This window comes from Lepeophtheirus salmonis, chromosome 6 (genome assembly GCF_016086655.4).
Source record: "Lepeophtheirus salmonis chromosome 6, UVic_Lsal_1.4, whole genome shotgun sequence".
Lineage (NCBI taxonomy): Eukaryota > Metazoa > Arthropoda > Copepoda > Siphonostomatoida > Caligidae > Lepeophtheirus > Lepeophtheirus salmonis.
In genome coordinates this window covers 32,168,503-32,187,903 of record NC_052136.2, presented here as the reverse complement: position 1 = coordinate 32,187,903, position 19,401 = coordinate 32,168,503, and the positions used below count along the sequence as shown (strand labels likewise).

The following is a 19,401-nucleotide window of genomic DNA, read 5'->3' as shown; positions in this document are numbered from 1 at the left end:
ATGGTTTTATTAGACCATCGTTATTGGATTGTGAAGACTTACAATTTAAAATTTTTATATGGTTTGAATGAAATACCGAAGAGAGGCGCATTTTTAAAGACCTAAACTTCGATTCTGCGTCCCAAATTTTGACATTTTTCTTTAATTCTGCTTCATAGACTCCAAGTTGGATTTTTATGTTCGTATTTATTTCCTTTAGATGTTTTTTTTGGGGGGGAGGGGGTGAATATTTCTATTGTTGATGAAATTAGATTCATGTCCACTAAGTCTATTTCTCTATTTTCGGGAAGTAGGAGGTTCCAAATAAGGAGTGAAGTATGTATGATCCTGAAATTGTGGAGATCTTTTTTTTTTACCTGAAATTTGGAATTAAAAAGTTGCTTGAGACTTCCTTAATTATTAAATTTTCTTAGCATCAGCATTGTTCTCCCGAATGAAAATGGGTCTGTTGGAGTTTTTGGTGAGCCTAGGAACTTTAGGTTTTAGATGTTTAAACAATGTTGGAATGGCTTGAGAGTTGGAATTCCTTATTTCTTCAAAATGTTTAGAGCAAAATCGAGAATTCTAATATGGTTTCCAAAGATTTCATTTCATTTTTAGGACCCATTGCCTTCCAAAGAATTTGTCACTTGGAAATAAAAAAAAAAGTGTTATCCCCTCAGCTCAAGAACGATTCTTGTAATCCACGGAGCACGACAAGAGGGCATACTTGACGCATTTTGTAAACATAAATAATTTGATCAGCAAGAATTAAATGATTTGATTCGTGATTTAGGATTAGGGAAAAAAGCATCTGAGCTCCTAGCTTCACGGTTGAATGAAAAAAATCCTTAAGCCCGAGGTGAGTGTCTCATTCTATGGAAAACGAGAAAATAATTTTCTGGAATACTTTCAATGTAAGGAGGGCCTTGTTTATTGCCACAACATTCCTGGCTTATTAAAGAAATTAGGACTTCTAGCTTATCGACCCGATGAATGGAGGTTAATTATAGATAGCTCAAAGAATAGTTTAAAGTGTGTCCTTCTACACAATGGAAATATTTTTGGTACAATTCCAATTCGACATTCTGTTATTATTTCTGAAGTGTATGGGGACATTAGAAAAGTTCTGGAATTAATTTACTATGATAAACACAAGTAGATAATCTGTGTTGATCTCAAAATGGTGTGTTTCCTTCTTGCCCAACAGCTTGATTACACGAAATATCCATGTTTTCTATGTTTATTGTTCAGCAGAGCAAGAGGTCAGCATTGGATTAAAACTGATTGGTCTACGAGGGTAAATTTAAACCCTGTAGATATTATTAATGAGTCGCTAGTTGAACGGGAGAAAATTATTTCCCCCCCTCTCCACATAAAACTAGGACTCATAAAACAGTTTATCAAAGCTCTACCCTATGATAGAGAATGCTTCAAATAGATAGTATCGAAATTTCTAAGACTTTCAACTGAGAAAATAAAAGCTGGTGTAGTTGATGGACCAAAAATACGAAAACACAAACTACAAAGAGTTAGTGAATATACTGATGGAGGATTACAAAGTAATGGGATGTAAAATGAGTATAAAATGTATTTCCCTCATATCCATCTTGCAGCTTTCCAGTTAATCTTGGTGATGTAAGTGATGAACAAAGTGAAAGATTTCATCAAGATTTAATGGTTATGCAAAAATACTATTGGGGAAGATGGGATGTGCATATACTAGCAGACTACTGCTGGAGCATAAAAAGAGATTGTAGTGAGACTGAACATACAAAAAAATGTAATAAAATAAATTTTATACCTTAAATTATGAAATAAAAATATATATATATATATGTTTATTGAAATATATCTACTCTTTTCAAAGTTATATTTCGTTTTGTTACTAGTGTATCTGAGATATCCTTGTCTTCATATTATAAATTGTTCTTACCTATTAACTCAAAATAAAAAGATTATTAAGTTCCATTTATTAGTAATTGATAAAATATGTATTCTGAATTGGTCAATTTCAAGTCATACATCCTCTTCGAGACACTACAATTATAATTGAATAATAAAAAAGACATGCTATGACATATGTAAAATATTAGGTGTTATCCGAACATGAATATTATGTATTAGCTACATTTATAGAATTTAAATATATTAAAAATAACATGCAAAAATATTTGAGTAAATGGAGAGACAAATTATAAATATAAAAGTGTTTTCATTTGCTTAGATTGATCTTCATTAATTAAAGACAAAATTTTCTTTTTGAATTAGGACAAAAGAAGAGACCCGATATACTTTATCCTCAACAAGAAATACTCGAATTCCAATATCTATGGAAATATGACAGGATGAAAATTTAGCCGAAGAAGAAAACCGAACAAAACTAAGCTTCATACTAGAGTAGCGACTCTTTCCTTTGGTGGAAATCGCTCCATCCATATAGAGCAATGAATATATTCAACGGTTGAAACTATGATGGGATCCATTTACTTTCAGATTAAGATAAAATGCTTTAGATGTGAAATATATTATTAATAATTTGTTAAATAGGTACTACAACAACAAGAAGTTATAGCCATAAAACTAAAATATAATACAATTTGAAATTGAAACGCAATTTCACTTCGACTGTTTTTAAAGCCTATGATCATTCTTCATTCATGAATACCTGAAGAAGTTGGACTTTTTTGTTTTCCAAGAATTAGGATCAAAGGAAAATACTTCTAACTTGATCATCCATCTCAAGAGATGCTCGTATTCTTATTCAGAACTCCGTATTCTACGAGGGACGACGTGATGAATATTCATCCGAGAAAAACTACAAGACTTCATAAGAGAGTAAAGTGGACTCCTTTATTCGGAAAGGGGATTCCAGGATAGAAAAAATGAAGAGATCCATTCATGACGAGTATATAATTTTAATATTCAAAATATACCCAATTAATAATTATTTTATTTGAAATTGTGCGAAGTGTGGTATTAATTATATTTATGTTATGATTTTATTTATCGCGGGGTATGACGTCATTGTTATTGACAATATAAGACATGAAATTCTTTCCATGTGTATAAGATAATAATTAATATTACATATTTGCTTGTTCAAAAAATACCAAATCGAACTAAAGTCCTTGGAGATCCTTATTTTTTAAATAGGTATTTTTTTAAATAAAAGATAAAATATTTTTCTATAATATGAGCTATGTTACTCAGTATCACTATGAATGATTAATAAGTTATAATGGTCTCAAGAAGAGTGTCGTTTTTCATCATTTTTCAGCCTAAAATGGAAATATGTCGAGTTCAGAAGAGAATACAGAATAAAAAAAACAATTTTATAATCATAAAAGACCGTTTTACATCAGTTTTATTCATTGTACTTCAATTTGGTGATATTCTTAATTATGATGAAAAATGTCTCTGAACGATAATTGTCTCGAATTACTTTAATATTCAAATATTTCTGAAACCTGACGACCCAGAGAAAAACTGAGATCAGTTTTAGATTTTGCGCTCAAAGATAAATTATATTCTTTGTTTAATTTCATTGGTGGTAATTTTGACCCTCTAATTATTCCCCTGTTTAATTATGATTATCCGGCCAAAGAATACTAGCTAGAGAAAGACTTCAGACGAAATTGAATCATCTGTTGACAAAAGTCCTTTAATTTTATTACCCACTATTATTTGAGAATTAATGAAAGTGATTTTAGTAAGTGGTAATAAAATTAAAAGTATTCTTGTCTCAAAGTGGTTCTTCCAAATATAAGTTGGACAACCCAAGAAGTTAATTTCAAGAATTTACTCTTCTCAAGAAATAAGAAACGTTCGCTAGTATTCCTTGAATTACAATTTAGATTTAAATCCATTAAAACTAATCCATGTATTTGTAAATGTTACTATTATAAGGTTAGGCAATAAGAAAATTGTTTTTTTTTCGGAAAGAGTTTCTAGGTGAGTATGGACTGTTTCTCCTCATTTCAATGATAATGTCAAATAAGTTCAATCCAGGATATTTTTTTTTAATGAGCACGGACTGACTCACCAAAATAACGAAGAGCTATCATCCTTTTGGATCAGGATCTTTCAAGATAATACGATTATAGTCCATTCATGAATTACTCATTCTCACGAAGTTAAGGAAAGGGACCAACATTTCTTCTCATGAAAGTCAAGATATTTTTTATTGAGGAATGATTACTTTCTAGCTCCTTTAAATAAAGACAACAGCAGTCAACATCTATAAAGAAATTATCTTCATACAATTTATAGAAATCTAAATACTAGTTTATCGGAGCCCTCTGGTCTCTTATGCAATGGAAATAAATAAATAAATTTTTAACGGAACGTTAAAGTAGCGGAACGCTTACAAACATGGATTTAAGTTTATTTCATTCCTTGTTTGAATATTATAATAATAATTCAAATTAATAAAAAATTGTGATTTCCATAAAGTGATAAAATTTCATAATTTAGGAAGATAAAGTTCATCAGGAAAGTGATGATGAGGATTACAACAGTTCTTTTAAATATTTTATTTAAAATGAAAATATCCAACATCATTCCTGTATTTGGGATTTCGACTTGGTGGTCTGGCGTGTAGAGGTCTATGATTTCATTGGGCAAAAATATATTAATTTCTTTAAATTGATGACACATAAAGTTCAACCATGTTCTAAAGCCTTTTTCGACTGATGTACCGTGCATTTTAAACATAATGCCAATCTCAATATCAACCTTTTCAAGCGTAGCTTCACTAATGTGATGAATAACTTGTCTTGTCGAGTTAAGGACTTATTTTTATAGTTTAGATGATCAACAGCGGGTCCAAGAGAAAAATAGAAACATTTGAAGTGACTATAGTTACTCAGTCCTGTGTAGTAGGGGGATTGTAAAATAATTTGAATTGTTTACAGTCAAATTCACACTAGTCTATAAGATAGGTCATTAATATTTTAAACTCCTCTAAAAAAATATGAATAAAGTTATATAAGAGAAAATGCATTTTACCATTTTTCTTTTACAAAACCAGACATGTTGATTCAAAATGCAACTTTAGTATCCTTGTATTTTATTCATCTACCTGATGGATTATTAACAAAGTTTTGGATCGAGAACATAGGTCGAAGGAGTTCTTCTGTGTTACAAGTAGTTTTAACATATTGATCGTTTGTGGTCAACGGACCGGATTGGTCATCTTTGTCTTGTGTTAGAGTTAAAATACCCTCGTTGATGTTCTCAGTCTGTACATCCTCCACTAACATATCTAAGTATTGCTCATGCTGTTGTCATCGAAATCTTCTGACTTGAAGTGTCATTTGACATTTTTTCAAATTCGAATGTATATCAACATTTTACATGACTTGAGAGATTCAATTTCTTAGATCAATTCATAGAGTTGAAATCAGAGGCGCAAATAAAAATTTTAAACAAAAAGAGATCATTCTAGATTAAATAAATTTATATCAAAATTGTAGGTTTAAGTTTGTAGAAAATCTAGGGGGAAGGGGACAAAAATAACAGCAAAACTGCGTACGTGGTTGAAATAATCATAGTTTATATTGATCATATTGGCAAGAGAGGTAATTGCCATAATACTGCATGGAGTGAAATACATGCATAGTAACAACATATATATACATTTGAGAGCTCAGTATACAGACTGAACCTCACGTTATTAACAAACATAAAAATATGGGACCCATCCAAAAAAATTCCGCAGAGCTAGGGCTCCTTTAAATACCATCTACATAAAAATAATGCACTTTACTTAAGTAATATTGTATCAATGCAAAGTACTTATGGTGAGAAAGAGTACACCAACAAAGCCCTACATGCGCTGAAAGAGAAGTAATAGGACAGGCACGCATTCAAGTCACTTAGCTAGTGAAAGATGTCATTGCTGCTGCACAATAAAGCCATCTAGAGTATTCATATTATTCTTCCTTTTTTTGTGTGTAGACATACCTGAAACATGCATTAAAAATCACCCAACTCTCTAAAAAATATAACCAATTTATATGTCAAAATGGGAGTTGTTTATACAGTGGCAACAAAGCAGAAGAGTCATGGCCATAATTTATGATTATCTTTATCATACAACAGCAAAAAAATGTTATTTTTATAAATTACTAGCTATTGGCCTTCTCGCTTTTAAAGACGATGACCGGTGAAAGTAGTTGTTAAAATTCTTATTAAATATTGTGCATATATTGCATTGGTCTTCTTTCAAGTGTAATATGAATTATGATGGGCGATTGAATTTGTAATCAGCATTTTTAAACTGAGGGAACATTCAAGGGTGCCTCTCTATTGATGCCCTAATCTTGAGATCACATAAAATCTGAGAGAGGGGGCAAGCCCCATTCCCCTTTTGTTCCCCTATCGACGCTCATGTTGTACATGAACGTTGATGACTGATTCTGAGAGGGATTTGATGGAAGAGGAAGATCGAGGTTGTGTGAGCAGTGTGTGTTGTTTCCGTGTTGTTTATGAGGAGAGTTGTGTATTGAGTAGTGCCTACTAGCCAAGGAAGACGAGGAAAATACTTCCCTGCTTGAACATTGATTTTTTTACTACATATTGTTATTCTTGCATTCTTTTGTGTTTCTGGACCCTTCAGGTTTTTGGCTTTCTTGACTGGATCTGAGTTGTGATGAGCAAAGTTCTATCCCGAGGGATAAAACTATGGTAGAGAGTGGCACTACACAACACAATTTTAAGTTTCAAATACCTGGACATGAGGGCGTGAGGCCAGTATTGGGCTACACGGGATCAGGGGGCATCCCTTTAGTGAAGAATGAACAATTCAGGGAGCTTCATCATGCACATGCTCATGCTCATGTTCAAGCTCATGCTCACGCTCAAGCTCAGGCTCAAGCACAAGCTCAAGCTCATGCTCACGCTCAAGCTCAAGCTCATGCTCATCAACAACACACACTCCATAACCACCTTCATCAAGGGCATCACCCTGTGCACCATAACGAAGATCCCGTCAGAGCACCTAATCCCCTTGAAGAGAGACAAAGGTTGATTAAAGAAATGAAGCGTCTGCGACGAAAGGCTCTGGAAACCCCTGAAAGTCTTGAGAGACAGCGGATGAGGGAAAGAGAAAGAGTGAGACTGAAAAGGAGTCAGGAAACTCCGGAAGAGAGAAGAAAAAGACTGGAGGAAAACAAGATACGGAATCGAATCCGAAGAGCGAATCTTACTCCAGAAGATCTTGAAATTAAAAGAAAACACGATAGAGAGTGTGCGAGAAGAAGGAGAGCTGCCAAAAAAGCGGAAAAGGATGCAGCCAAGGAGAGAATGGCATTTATGAATGGTCCTCGGATGGAGCAGTGATTTTTTATTATGATAACAACATAACATGAATAAGAATAAATATGTATTACTAATGTACCCTTACTGGGAGGATCATAATTCATGGTATCCTTAGAAAATACCTTTTTCTTAGCATCTGATCGTACATTTCCTTAATCTTGAGTTGCTTTTACCTTTATCTGTCTGACAAACAAGCTTCAGTTCAAGTTCAAATTGATTTCATAATATTAAAAAAAAAAAGAGAAGATTATTATGTATCGCCAGGTCTCCTATAAATGATTTCTTTTCAACTCATTCAAGTCTTTAAAAATGCCGTGACAGCTTTACTTTAAGCCTATGAAAAATGTAGAAAAATTTGACGATGACTTTTTTACAATATGTTCTTTTCTTCGAATATTTTTGCTACAAACTAGGCTGTCTTTGAAGTGAAGTTGCTTCAATTTATGCAATTACAGCACTTTAATTAAAATGAAAAATATTTTTCACATGAAATATAATCTTAATTCTCATACTCGATGTTGATTACTTTACTTGATATCTTTATTTCCAGCCAATACAATATGAAAAGTAGCATATACCATCCTAATGTCCTACAATATCAATTAATTGAAATGAACCAAATCCTTTTTCATGTATAACGTAATGTGGACGATGGCCTTTTTTGATAATATAAAAATATCATATTCAGAATGACATGTTTTGTCTTTTTTTTTTTTAACGTTTAGTGCCCCTCCTCCAGGTTTTGGAGTAGCAACTGCCATGGAATTCGAGACACTAGTATCTAGAATTCCATGCGACTGCATATAAGTTAACTAATTAATGTATAAGATGTTTTTGAACATAAAAATTGTCTCTTCTGTCTCAGTCACCCATTTTATTTTATTTTAAGATAATAGGAATTAAATTTAATGTTTTCAAATTCTATTTATAAGAAAATTACTCATAGAATTATCAATAATCACTTTTAATTTAGTTCGATGAGAATAGAAGAGATGTATTAGTTGAAGATGAAGAGACAAAATTATTAATTTCAATATGTACTAAAACAAAACTTTTCTCTTTTTGACGAAATGCGACGGAGTAAAAACTGACATACCATATGATTCGTCTTATAATTTTGGGATACTTGGATAATATAAGGGATTAATATCACAGGATATGTACAAGCTGTAGTGACGATTTCATCCGACGGAAAATAAAAATATCACTAATAATAAGCTTCGTATAGTAAATATTTTTTCTTCTTGACAAATGATATAATTATGAGACGAATTGAAAAATGGCTGACGAAATTAGCAGTTTTTAATTTATATCTTTGGATAAGAAAATAAAATTAATTTACAAACAAGCAGATCAAACCTATACTTTTTTATTAAAATTTGGAACAGCATAAATATAAATTTGTAAGAACAAGAGATGTCATAGAAATATAAGCATTATATAATTAACTAATTATTATTAAAGTATATATTGGTGGTTTTACTTGAATGGCAGAGTAAACAATTGATTTTATTTGACATACAGTCTAAGTGAAAAGTGTGATGACACATAAACATTACAATATCCTTCGATGAGGCAGTTCTTGCTCCACTATTTTCAACCAATTGCAATCCACAAACACCACAAGCAACATCTGATCTCAGAGACATACCACGATTGCGTATTTTGTGACTTCGGCTGAATAACGAATAACAATCAGAATTAAGAATACGCTTACAACCCTCTTGCAATGAAACTTGAAGTCGATAGTCCCACATTATTTGAACAAGGGAATCCCTTAATCCAGGGATTTGTTGCCCATTGACAATTTTCATGATAAGTATCCTAGGATCAACGTGGGTACCTATGTTGTGCAGGAGCACATTTATAAAGTATGGTTTGTCCAAAGAGAGCTGAATGAGATAATTCCATAACTCAGGATCATCGTATTTCTTACAAAATGACACAGCTTCATGAATATCTGCGAGCTCAATAATAATTAGCCTTAAAGCTAATTGCATGTTTCCCATTCTCGCAAGAATGTAAATCCTTTCAGAGGTAAGAGCTCTCACTTCGCATACTTCCAGAGCCTTTTGTATGGGATAATGATCTGAATTTTGTAAAAAGTTTAAAAGCTTTCCAGGATCGAAATCTGCATACAAAACCACTAGATCACCATGAAAATTCCATGAAAGGGGGTTGTCCTTAATAGCATCTAAATATTCTAGAAGATAAAGGTTATATCCTATTTTTTTAACAATCAATTCCGGAGGTAATAAATCTATATTGTCAAGAAAGAGGGCTAATGCTTTCTTATAATCTAATTCAAGGAGATTATCTATTTTATCCACAACCATGTTAACAAGCCCATGGGATTGTATTAGCGTAAAAACTTCGGGATGACCATATTTCAAATAGACCGCCAGAGCTTTGTCATACTTTTTTTGGTAGGTAAAAAGCGTTGCTAATGAATGATGAAGAACTCCATCATCAGGGGATACTAGAATTTTATTTACTACAGAGCAAACTATGGCTGCAACATTATAGAGCTCAGGCGACCATTTCATCACTAACTCCAAAAAACCTTGCTTATCATTATTTAAAAACTCAATTAAAACATACTCATAGATCTGTGGTTTTAACTTAATTGATGATGATGTTATATCACTTGGCAAAAATGGTGCCACATAACTGATTTTATTATATAATGCAAATTTCTCTATTGTTTCCTCCCATAGAGTACAATTTTGACCAAAAATGCGAGGACAAAGTGCAGCAGCTTCCTCGTACTTACATTTCGAAAATAAATAAGTAAAATAGTCCATTCCAATTTTATCTGGAGTATAGCGCTTAAGGTATTTTTCGTTCTCTTCTGCATGATTTAGGGCCTCATAATAATTTTCTGTTTCAATAAGGAAATCTATATGATCATCTTGATCTCTGAGACGAGCAACGATCACATCGTTGGGACTCAAAATCAAATAGTTGTTATCCTCAGGAAAGAATTCCAAATGATAGTCTTTAGCTTTGAAATTGTCACAATCTTTAAAACTTAGCACATCCGAGGAAATAATATTATACTTAGACATTGAAACAGGTTCCACTATCATCAGTATAGGTCTTCTATCCTGTGTGACATCTTTGTTTAATGCCAATACGACAAAGAGTGTCTCTTCTAGAGGAGCAGCTCCAAGAACCCAGTATTCATTAAAAATAAAAGTATGAGATAATTCAACATAATGAGCAGGAAGAATGATTGTAGAATTTGATCCAGGCTTCAAACCACTATGACCATTATCATTTGATGTAGCCTTAATGGTACACACACGGACAGCAGACCCTTGACACACTAAAAGGTAGGTTTGCGTAATCCATATAATTCGAGAGATAATTTCGTTTCGTCGATAGTCCTCAGGTGGTTTTATAATAGATATCGTTTCCTTGGATATCACATCATAAATACGGATTCCCTTTCTGGAGCACCATCCAACAAACAATCCACCCCAACGAAGTGTATAAAAAGGACCCTCGCTATGTCCACCACTAATTACAGTTTGTCGATAGCTGGTAAACAGCGTTTTCTCGTACAAAGATACATTTGAATACCCAGCAACAATGAATCGTCTTCCAGACCTATTAAATATAGGATCCATTGCCACCTCATAGGCTTGTTGTTGCTGCAACTTTGGTAAGTCAATCTTTGAGGAATCCATAAATTCCATGACAGAACTGAGACACACTCCATCCTCGGATAGGGAAATTAAAAACTCTCCCGCAGAATCAATGGACAAGGATTTGACTTTTGTGGAGGTTTCGCTGCTATTTTTCGTTCGACTACATAGTTTATTACCTTCCGAGTCCAAAAGCACTTGGGATCCTAAGGCTGTTCCAAGAATAACAAATTTGGAATGAATTGCAGAGGAGGTGATTTCATCTCCTAAGCTACGGATCTCATCTATAATCTCTGTGCAAAATCGTTGATATTTCAACTTAGGCTCCTCTGTATCCTCATTTCCATTCGAACTGGAGCTAGAACTCGAACTAAAACTGGATGTCTCCTCTTCACCCTCCATTTTAAAGAATTCCAACTGGGAACTACAACTAACTACTCTAAACAAGTTATTATTACTTAGTAGTTATTCAATGCAATTTCCTAAGATAAAAATTAAATAGACAATATAATAAACAATGTCAATACAATACTACTTAGTACTTACTAGTATCGAGTACACCCATCTGAATCTCTAAACCCTTTCCAATATTCTATTCACTCTTGTCTGTTGACTGGTTCCCTCCCCTTTGTATGTTGTTAACTAATAAGTAATAATACTAATAGTACGAATATGATAATTGATAATATCCATAATAGTAATACTGAATACAGCCAACTACATAATTAATCATTATATTTTAGCTTATAGCCAGATCAAAGATAACTAGAGAGCTACAAGGTTTGGAGACGGAATTGAGTTAGCTATGACGGGGTTCCTTTAATTCGTTGTTATTTCAATGAGTAAATATCTGGAGTAAACCAAAGGTAAATCACTTAACCTCATGCAGGGGAAAGTGTATTTTTATGCTTAAAAATCAAATGGCAAAACCTAATTGACTTTGTACACTTTTACTCACATTTCATTTCATCAACATCAGAGAATCTTTGGGAAGTCACGTGCTCCAATGATTATATTTTCCATGAAGACAACATTTTTGAACTGAAATAAAAAAGTGTATGATTAAAAAACTTCCGTAGAGTGAATGTTTCAACCTGGGAGTGCTACAAATCTTGAACAATTTTATACAAAGAAATTAACAAAAATAAAGTTTAGATTGAACATTTTATTTGTTAAAGTTAGGAACCCCCTTTTTGGCAAAAATGTACAATTGAATATATATATAACGTAAATCTTTAATACATAATTAAGAAAGAGAGGTGATTAATATTAAAGATAGCCAATCAAAAATTAAAAATATTTTATTTATATATTTAGCTTGTTTATATTAGAATTATGAACTAAAACGATCTACTACAAACTATAATTATATAATAGGTAAATTTTTATAGTAAAACCTCCTGTTTTACAACATTTTTTATTGTTTTCTGTCCATTGGATTTAGGTAATTTTAAAGCAATATATTCAAATGTTTAACTTTGTGATTTAGTTATTGTAATTATCATTACTAACTTGCCATGTACTTTGTTCAACCATATTAAGATTAACTCGCTATCCTCTTCCCTGTTCTAATTCGTATTTAATATACGTTCTCCCTTCTTCCGTTAATTCAATAAATCGTTTATTGGATTTTTTTTTTTGTGCATTTTCGGATCGACAGCCCATACCTTTAAAAAAACTTTGAGACATGGAGAATCAATCTTGTTTTATGAAAAAAAATCAACTTATTAAGTAAAAATCAAACTTACCCTCCACTGCCCGGTAATCTGATCTGATTGAATATATTATTGCGTACGTAACTAAAAATTCTGAACAACTTTTATTTATGTCAAAAGTCTGTATCTGCCTCCTTTTTTTGAAATAAATGCGTTTTGATCATTTTTATTCTAAGCAGGACGTACAGCATACACATAAATTATTTTAATACTATGTAGGATTAGACAGTATTGTTTCCGTACCATTTTCATTTCATCACGGAGTATTATTAATAAATTTTGCTTATATAATTGTAGCATAATTGGCAGTGTAGTGAAAAAAATAGATACTGTCTGCGATAAATGTGAAAAAGTAATTTATAATTAGCTTTTCACTTTCACACTAAGATGTTGCTAGTAAAATAAAATGGTTTTACATTCGCTCATCTTGCTCACCTAATTAAATGTGAATTTTCCTGTAAGCTTAGTTCTTACATTATTATTTTGCTATTTTCTTCTAATATACTTATAATTTTTTTAAGGAATAATCATTGAAATGTTTGAATAGAAAATTAAATTTTACAAAGTAAATCGTAGAAAGTATTTTTTTTAGAGGATCATCATTTTGTTAAGCAGTCAGTGGAGAACTATTTCTTTACATATAAACACAATAAACCATTTTCTGAACGCTAAATATAATTTTCTGAGATTATAAATAGTGTGATAATGAATAATAATAAAAAAAATATATTAAAACATAGGCAAAATAGATTTACACCTATAAAAAAAGTCCTAATTTTTCTAGCATATGTATGTGTTATTATTACTACTTTTATTATTACTTTTAATACTATCTGGAGTGCACATCTCCAATCACGCAACCTGTTGTGGTGAAAAGCATAATTTTTGATGATAAATTCCTGATGGTACAATAATACAAACTTTGTACAATTATAAAGCTATAATATTTGTCGTAGTTGTAGTTTTATATCAATCTCACGTGGTTTTGAAGCTACTCTTTCATTTTGGGATAATATTTGAAATCTTAAAAAAATGTTTTTGTAGAAAAAAAGATGGATTGAGTTAAGGTATACAACTGAAAATCAAAGCAGATAAAACATTATTAAACTAATTATTTAAAACGATAAATTTACCCTTCAAATAATATGAAATATTATATCCTCCGTTGATCTTTGAATAATAATATAATTAATTCATAACGATGATTATATATTTATATGTTAGTTGCCGAACAGAAAGGGATAGAAAACTTAATATATACTGTATCAATTAATCATAACCCTAATTCATGAGTTTAGAAGGATTAAAATAATCTAATTTTATGTAGTTTCTTTCAATTAAGTTTTGTTTAAATAATATGGGATGTTCCCCCATTAATGTTGTATTAATAATGTAACTAATTAATTAGGATGAACAAGATTCTTATATTTGGTTCCGAAATAGAACCAATTGGAAACATCTGTCAAGATGCATCAATTTTTTAGATCCACATTCAAGAACTTTAAAGTATCAAAATAATGTAATTTTTAATTACCAGGTATCTCAATTTCCCATGAAACAATAATTATGGCTGATGAGTGAGCCGGGAGTTAGTAGTCACATGTATTTACTCACAGAGTTGGTTTGGAACATAAAGAATATGTATATTTATCTAAAATTTTGAGTTGCAAACTTCAAAATAGCTGCAGATTCATAGCCTGGATCTGTAAATATTATAAATCTAACCCCAAGAATTATTCCAATCATACTCTAAAAAATAAATTTTAATTCTCAGTCCCTAAAATAAAAAAAATAATATACAGTTTCATTAAAACTACAAACATCTAAAAATAAATTATTCTTAATTTAAAGTTTGGAATAGTATTTTGTAATCTTGGTTCTAAATTCAACCATTTGAATTATGCAATTCAAAATCCATTTGACTCATTGTGAAAATATACTCGACTCTACCGACTTTATGAATTAATTACTTTAGTATCCAAAGATCAATCAAAGAATAATACTTCATATTAATTAATTATTTGAATGAAACTTAATACATAATTATCTTGTACAAACACAAACTGAGGTTGATACTTAACGCATAAAATGCCATATATATATATACATCCTTTAAATTATAAATTTCATGACTTTTTCTTAAAGACATTACAAAATGATTACCCTAATAACTTTCTAGAGGATTTAAACTATATTGGCATTGCAAAAATTCAATAAAAAGTCGCAATATACATCTTATTTTACTAACTTCAAATGGCATCTAGATTAGTTTCAACGTTTTGGGTCAAAAATGACCTTTCTAATTAATAGATAATTTTTTTTAACCTAAGAAACCTTGAAATTATTTTTTTATTCATTAGTGAAAATAATATAATAATTGACAGACGGAATCAGTTTTTATGAGATGAAGCAGGTTGTAGTCGCTTATAAATAGAGGATGTAATGAACATAAGATTTGCGTTCCAGTTTGGGGTGGAAAGTCCCCCCTTGCAGTTAAAGAAAATTTTTAAAAACCCATAAGGAAACTTGAATATTTTTTTATTCATTGGGGGAAAAAAATAATAAAGTTGATTCACGGAATCAGTTTTTATTAGAATGAGATGAAAAAGTTTGTACTGCTAATAAATAATATAACTATTTTTTTATCTTCAAATGGACTTTGACATTTAGGCCCAAAAATGACCCTTCTAATTAATTGAGATTTATTTTAAACCTAAGGAAGCTGGAACATTTTTCTATTCATTAGTGAAAAAATATAATAATTGATAGACGGAATCAGTTTTTATGAGATTAATAAGTTTGTAGGCGCTAACAAATTATGAGAGGAGTGTCATGTTTGTGTTATGCTATTTCCTTTCCAGTCTTCTATATTATTTTCGGGAACAGGCCTCTTACCCCTTGAAAAACTACCCCCTGGATCCTTTATCCTTTTCTATCATTATTATCGATCAGCACAGTTAGTAAATGATAGAAGGCCAAAGTAATAAATGAATGTTATAATTGTTAGGAGCGATTATTGAGTAATGAAAATTTCAAGTTCGAATTTGAAAGCCATTATAAGTTCTATAAATCATCAAAATTTTAATACTAAAATAAAAACATTTTTCAAATAAAATAGATACTTAGCCTGATTGTTTAGGTATAGGCATGACATACATATAAGATACAATAAATGATTCTAACAATTCCTAATCCCATTTCCTTAATCCTATGAAATTGGTAAAACATTGAGTTTTATTAGGTTATTTATACGATGAATTTAGGGATTGATTATATTGAATGAGTATGTACATGATGTTATTATAAATGTCTGAGAATTGATTTTCTGATAACTCCATAAATACGGTGAAATAAAGTAATGTATATCCAAAATAAATAGGTAAATTATATTTAATTTTAATATATGTGTTTCAACATTATAAAAGTCAAATAGAATCATCCCAAATCTTCTAAAGTAATATCATCGGCATTTGTTGGAATCTGAGTCTTTTGTATATCCGGTCATATCTATTGCCAACCCTGATTATATTAAACTGTTTTTTCCCTCCAAAAAGAAAGGCTGTTTTTTAAATTATATTATATATTCGAAATATAGAACTCATTGATTTAACTCTATACCAAATACACGTGTGTTATTATTGTCCAGTGTTTTAATTTAATGTAAGGAATACAGTATATTAATTTCGTTATCCTTGGTTATTGAGAGAGGCATAAATTCTCACATGGTCCTTCGGCCAACTTAGAACCTAAGTTAGATCGTGGTTTCTCGAAATATTCAGGGACATTATATATTATACAATTCGATATATTTTCGGAGGATTGATTGGAAAACGTGGACCTTGAGGCTTAAAAGGATCCTTATGAAACTATACCTGAGGTATTTGAAGCTTAAAGGGCTCATTATAAAACCAGACGCGTTGGTGTTTGAAACTTGAAGGACTCATTGTAACACCACGCACATTCAATCCGGCTTCCTTGAGCGTATTGAGTAGATTCGTTTGATATTATACGATTTCGATATATTTTAGGAGGATTGATTGAAACTGTTTCACTTTGAGGCTTAAAAGGATCATTATAAAACCACACCGGTGGTATTTGAAGTTTAAAGGACTCATTGTAACACCATACACATTCAATCGGGCTTCCTTAAGCATATTGGATGTTTAAACCAACGCAAGGGGCTCATTGTAACAACTCATCCAATCGATCAGCCTCTTTGAGTGTATTAGAAGAAGGGACTGTAGTCTAGTATTTGAAGCATAAAGGGTTCATTATAAAACCATACGCGTGGGGTTTGAAGCATAAAAGACTCATTTTAACACCACACAGATTTAGTCAGACTTCTTTGAGTATATTAGAAGAAGGAACTGTTAGTGTGGTATTTGAAGCTTAAAGGGATCATTATAAAACCATACGCCAGGGATTTGAAGCTTAAAGAACTCATTGTGTACCAATATATATTTTTTTAAATTATATAGAGAGTTATGTTGAACACGAACGAATATATTTAAATAAATAAAGTATTAGCAGATAATGGGTGATGTCTTATACGAACTCAATCAAAAAAGGTGAAACCGTAATCCTAAAACCTGAATCATTAGAGAAAAATTCATGGAAGATAGCAAGGATTACTGAAGTCCATAAAAACTAGGAGAACGTAGTCACTTCAGTAACACTACGCTTTTTTAGCCTCAATAAGACAAATTGCTCTATTAGAGTCTAACGTTGCTGAAAAAGAAATGGTGGAATCTAAATTGACCAATCAATGTGGACGTGCTGGAAATCAAGAGCAGACGTTGAGGTCCCTGAGTTGAGTGTACTATAGACTCATGAGTGCCAATCTCCTGTTCGAGATCGACCCTGCCACAAAGAGGAAGTCAAAGAGGATAAAGTTATTCCTGGGGAAACAGCTACCATGTCTGCAGAACCAGTTCCTTACAATTTCGAAGAGACATCAGATGTTGCTGATACTCATCATCATGAATTGAGGAAGAAAAGACGACATATATGAAGTTATATAAAATTATTAAAAGGTGACAATTAAACCTCTCAAATGGAAAGATAAAGTAAAACAATCATTATATATAAATCTAAAAAATAACAATATCATGGAATTTTGTAACATGGTAAAACTCTCGTTGAGGTAGGACAACCTTACAACTTGTCTGTATATTCCAAACCCGAGTTACGAATACAGGAGAAACATATGGGATTTTTTTTTTTTTTTTGATAATTTTTTTTTATTTAAGACCTGAATAATGTTGTGAAAAGAAAGTAACTTAGACACCCCACAAATTATAAAGTTATCTGGGGTATAGTTGGGCAATACAAGGTAGATTTTACAGACATTAACGGATTGTTTCTCTGAAGATATACTTCACTCAATTAGTGAGACTTCCTGGAAAGATCTACAGCTTTACAACCTGGGGATCTATCAATTTCAGTTGAAATTGAGTAGGGTATACAAAGATACAGAGACAGAAAAGGACGTATTCTGACGAACTTGTCATTTTCTGGGGGGTCTGTTGGATTCTGAGTCTTTTGTATATCTGGCCATATAATCTTCAATTGCCAACCCTCATTATATTCAATTGTTTTTTCCCTCCAAAAAGGGAAGGCGGTTTTTTTTTCTATTCTTTTAATTATATTGCACATTCAAAATATAGAACTATATACCAAATACAAGTGTTTTATTATAGAGTAAGTAATACAGTCCGTTAATTTCACAATCCTTAATTATTGAGAGAGGCCTAAATCCTCACAGTATACATTTTCCTAAAAAGGTACTGGGAAATGCTAATTTAAATTGCCCGTGCTGAAGGGATTTAAAACGTTTCTTTTCTAGGTTGGCAGCACTGTCTTTCATTATTATGCCAAGTTTGAGCGCAATCTGTAGTCACATTTGCTTGTAACAGCTGGATACGTCAGTCTACCTAACTAGTGCTTTATGATATTTACAATGAATAAAATTAATGAGCAAAGAGTTTGTCTTAATTTTTTTGTTGCAAACGAAATTTCATGTGTTGACACGTTTATTTTAAACGTGCTTTTGGTGAATCAGTTTTATCAAAAACCCGTGCATATGAGTGGTACAAAGAATTGAAGGAAGGCTGTGATATCGTTGAAGAAATACCGCGTTCTGGACAACCTTCGTCCTCTACCACCAAACTAAATATCGACACAGTGAAGGAAATTGTGTTAAAAAATCGTCATACCAGCTTAAGGGAGTTATGACATTGCCTTAATATCTCTCACTGGTAAGTTCGTGCCATTCTGACTGAAAATTTGTATTGAGACTTGTCGCTGCACGACTCGTTATAAAAGAGTTGAATTTTATGCAAAAACAGTATCGTGAGCAAGTCTCTGCGGACATACTTGACGTGCGAATACCAATCCAACGTTCATGGAATTCATCATAACTGGTGATGAGACGTAGGTCTACGAGGATGACATGCAAAAAAGCCAACAATCATTACAGTGGAGGGAGAAAAAGGAGCCGAAACCAAAAAAACTACGCCAAAGTCGCATTAAAGTAAAGTTGATTCTTATTGTTTTCTTTGATAGCTGCGGTCTGGTACATTATGAATTTGTTCCAAAGGGATAAAAGGTTACTAAGAAGTATTTGGGCGTACTATGACGTTTGCGTGAGAAAATCCGTCAAAATGGCCAGAATTATGGAAGAACAACTCGTGGATTTTACTCGACTATAACGTGCCATCGGACAGAGCCACGAT

General features: G+C 31.9%; 2 protein-coding genes across 2 annotated transcripts; one reads left to right on the top strand and one right to left on the bottom strand.

The window, feature by feature from the left end:
• The first annotated feature begins 6,666 nt into the window (after positions 1-6,666).
• LOC121119253 (uncharacterized) lies at positions 6,667-7,813 on the top strand. The gene has a single exon (XM_040713876.2). It carries the CDS (start codon positions 6,667-6,669, stop codon positions 7,321-7,323), a length of 657 nt encoding a protein of 218 aa, XP_040569810.1. The 3' UTR covers positions 7,324-7,813.
• An 842-nt stretch (positions 7,814-8,655) lies between these two features.
• Positions 8,656-12,792, bottom strand: lt (vacuolar protein sorting-associated protein light). The gene is made up of 4 exons (XM_040713875.2): positions 12,701-12,792; positions 12,465-12,619; positions 11,499-11,993; positions 8,656-11,434 (listed from the first exon to the last, which is right to left on the bottom strand). Exon 4 carries the CDS (start codon positions 11,352-11,354, stop codon positions 8,751-8,753), a length of 2,604 nt encoding a protein of 867 aa, XP_040569809.1. The 5' UTR covers positions 11,355-11,434; positions 11,499-11,993; positions 12,465-12,619; positions 12,701-12,792; the 3' UTR covers positions 8,656-8,750.
• Positions 12,793-19,401: the final 6,609 nt, after the last annotated feature.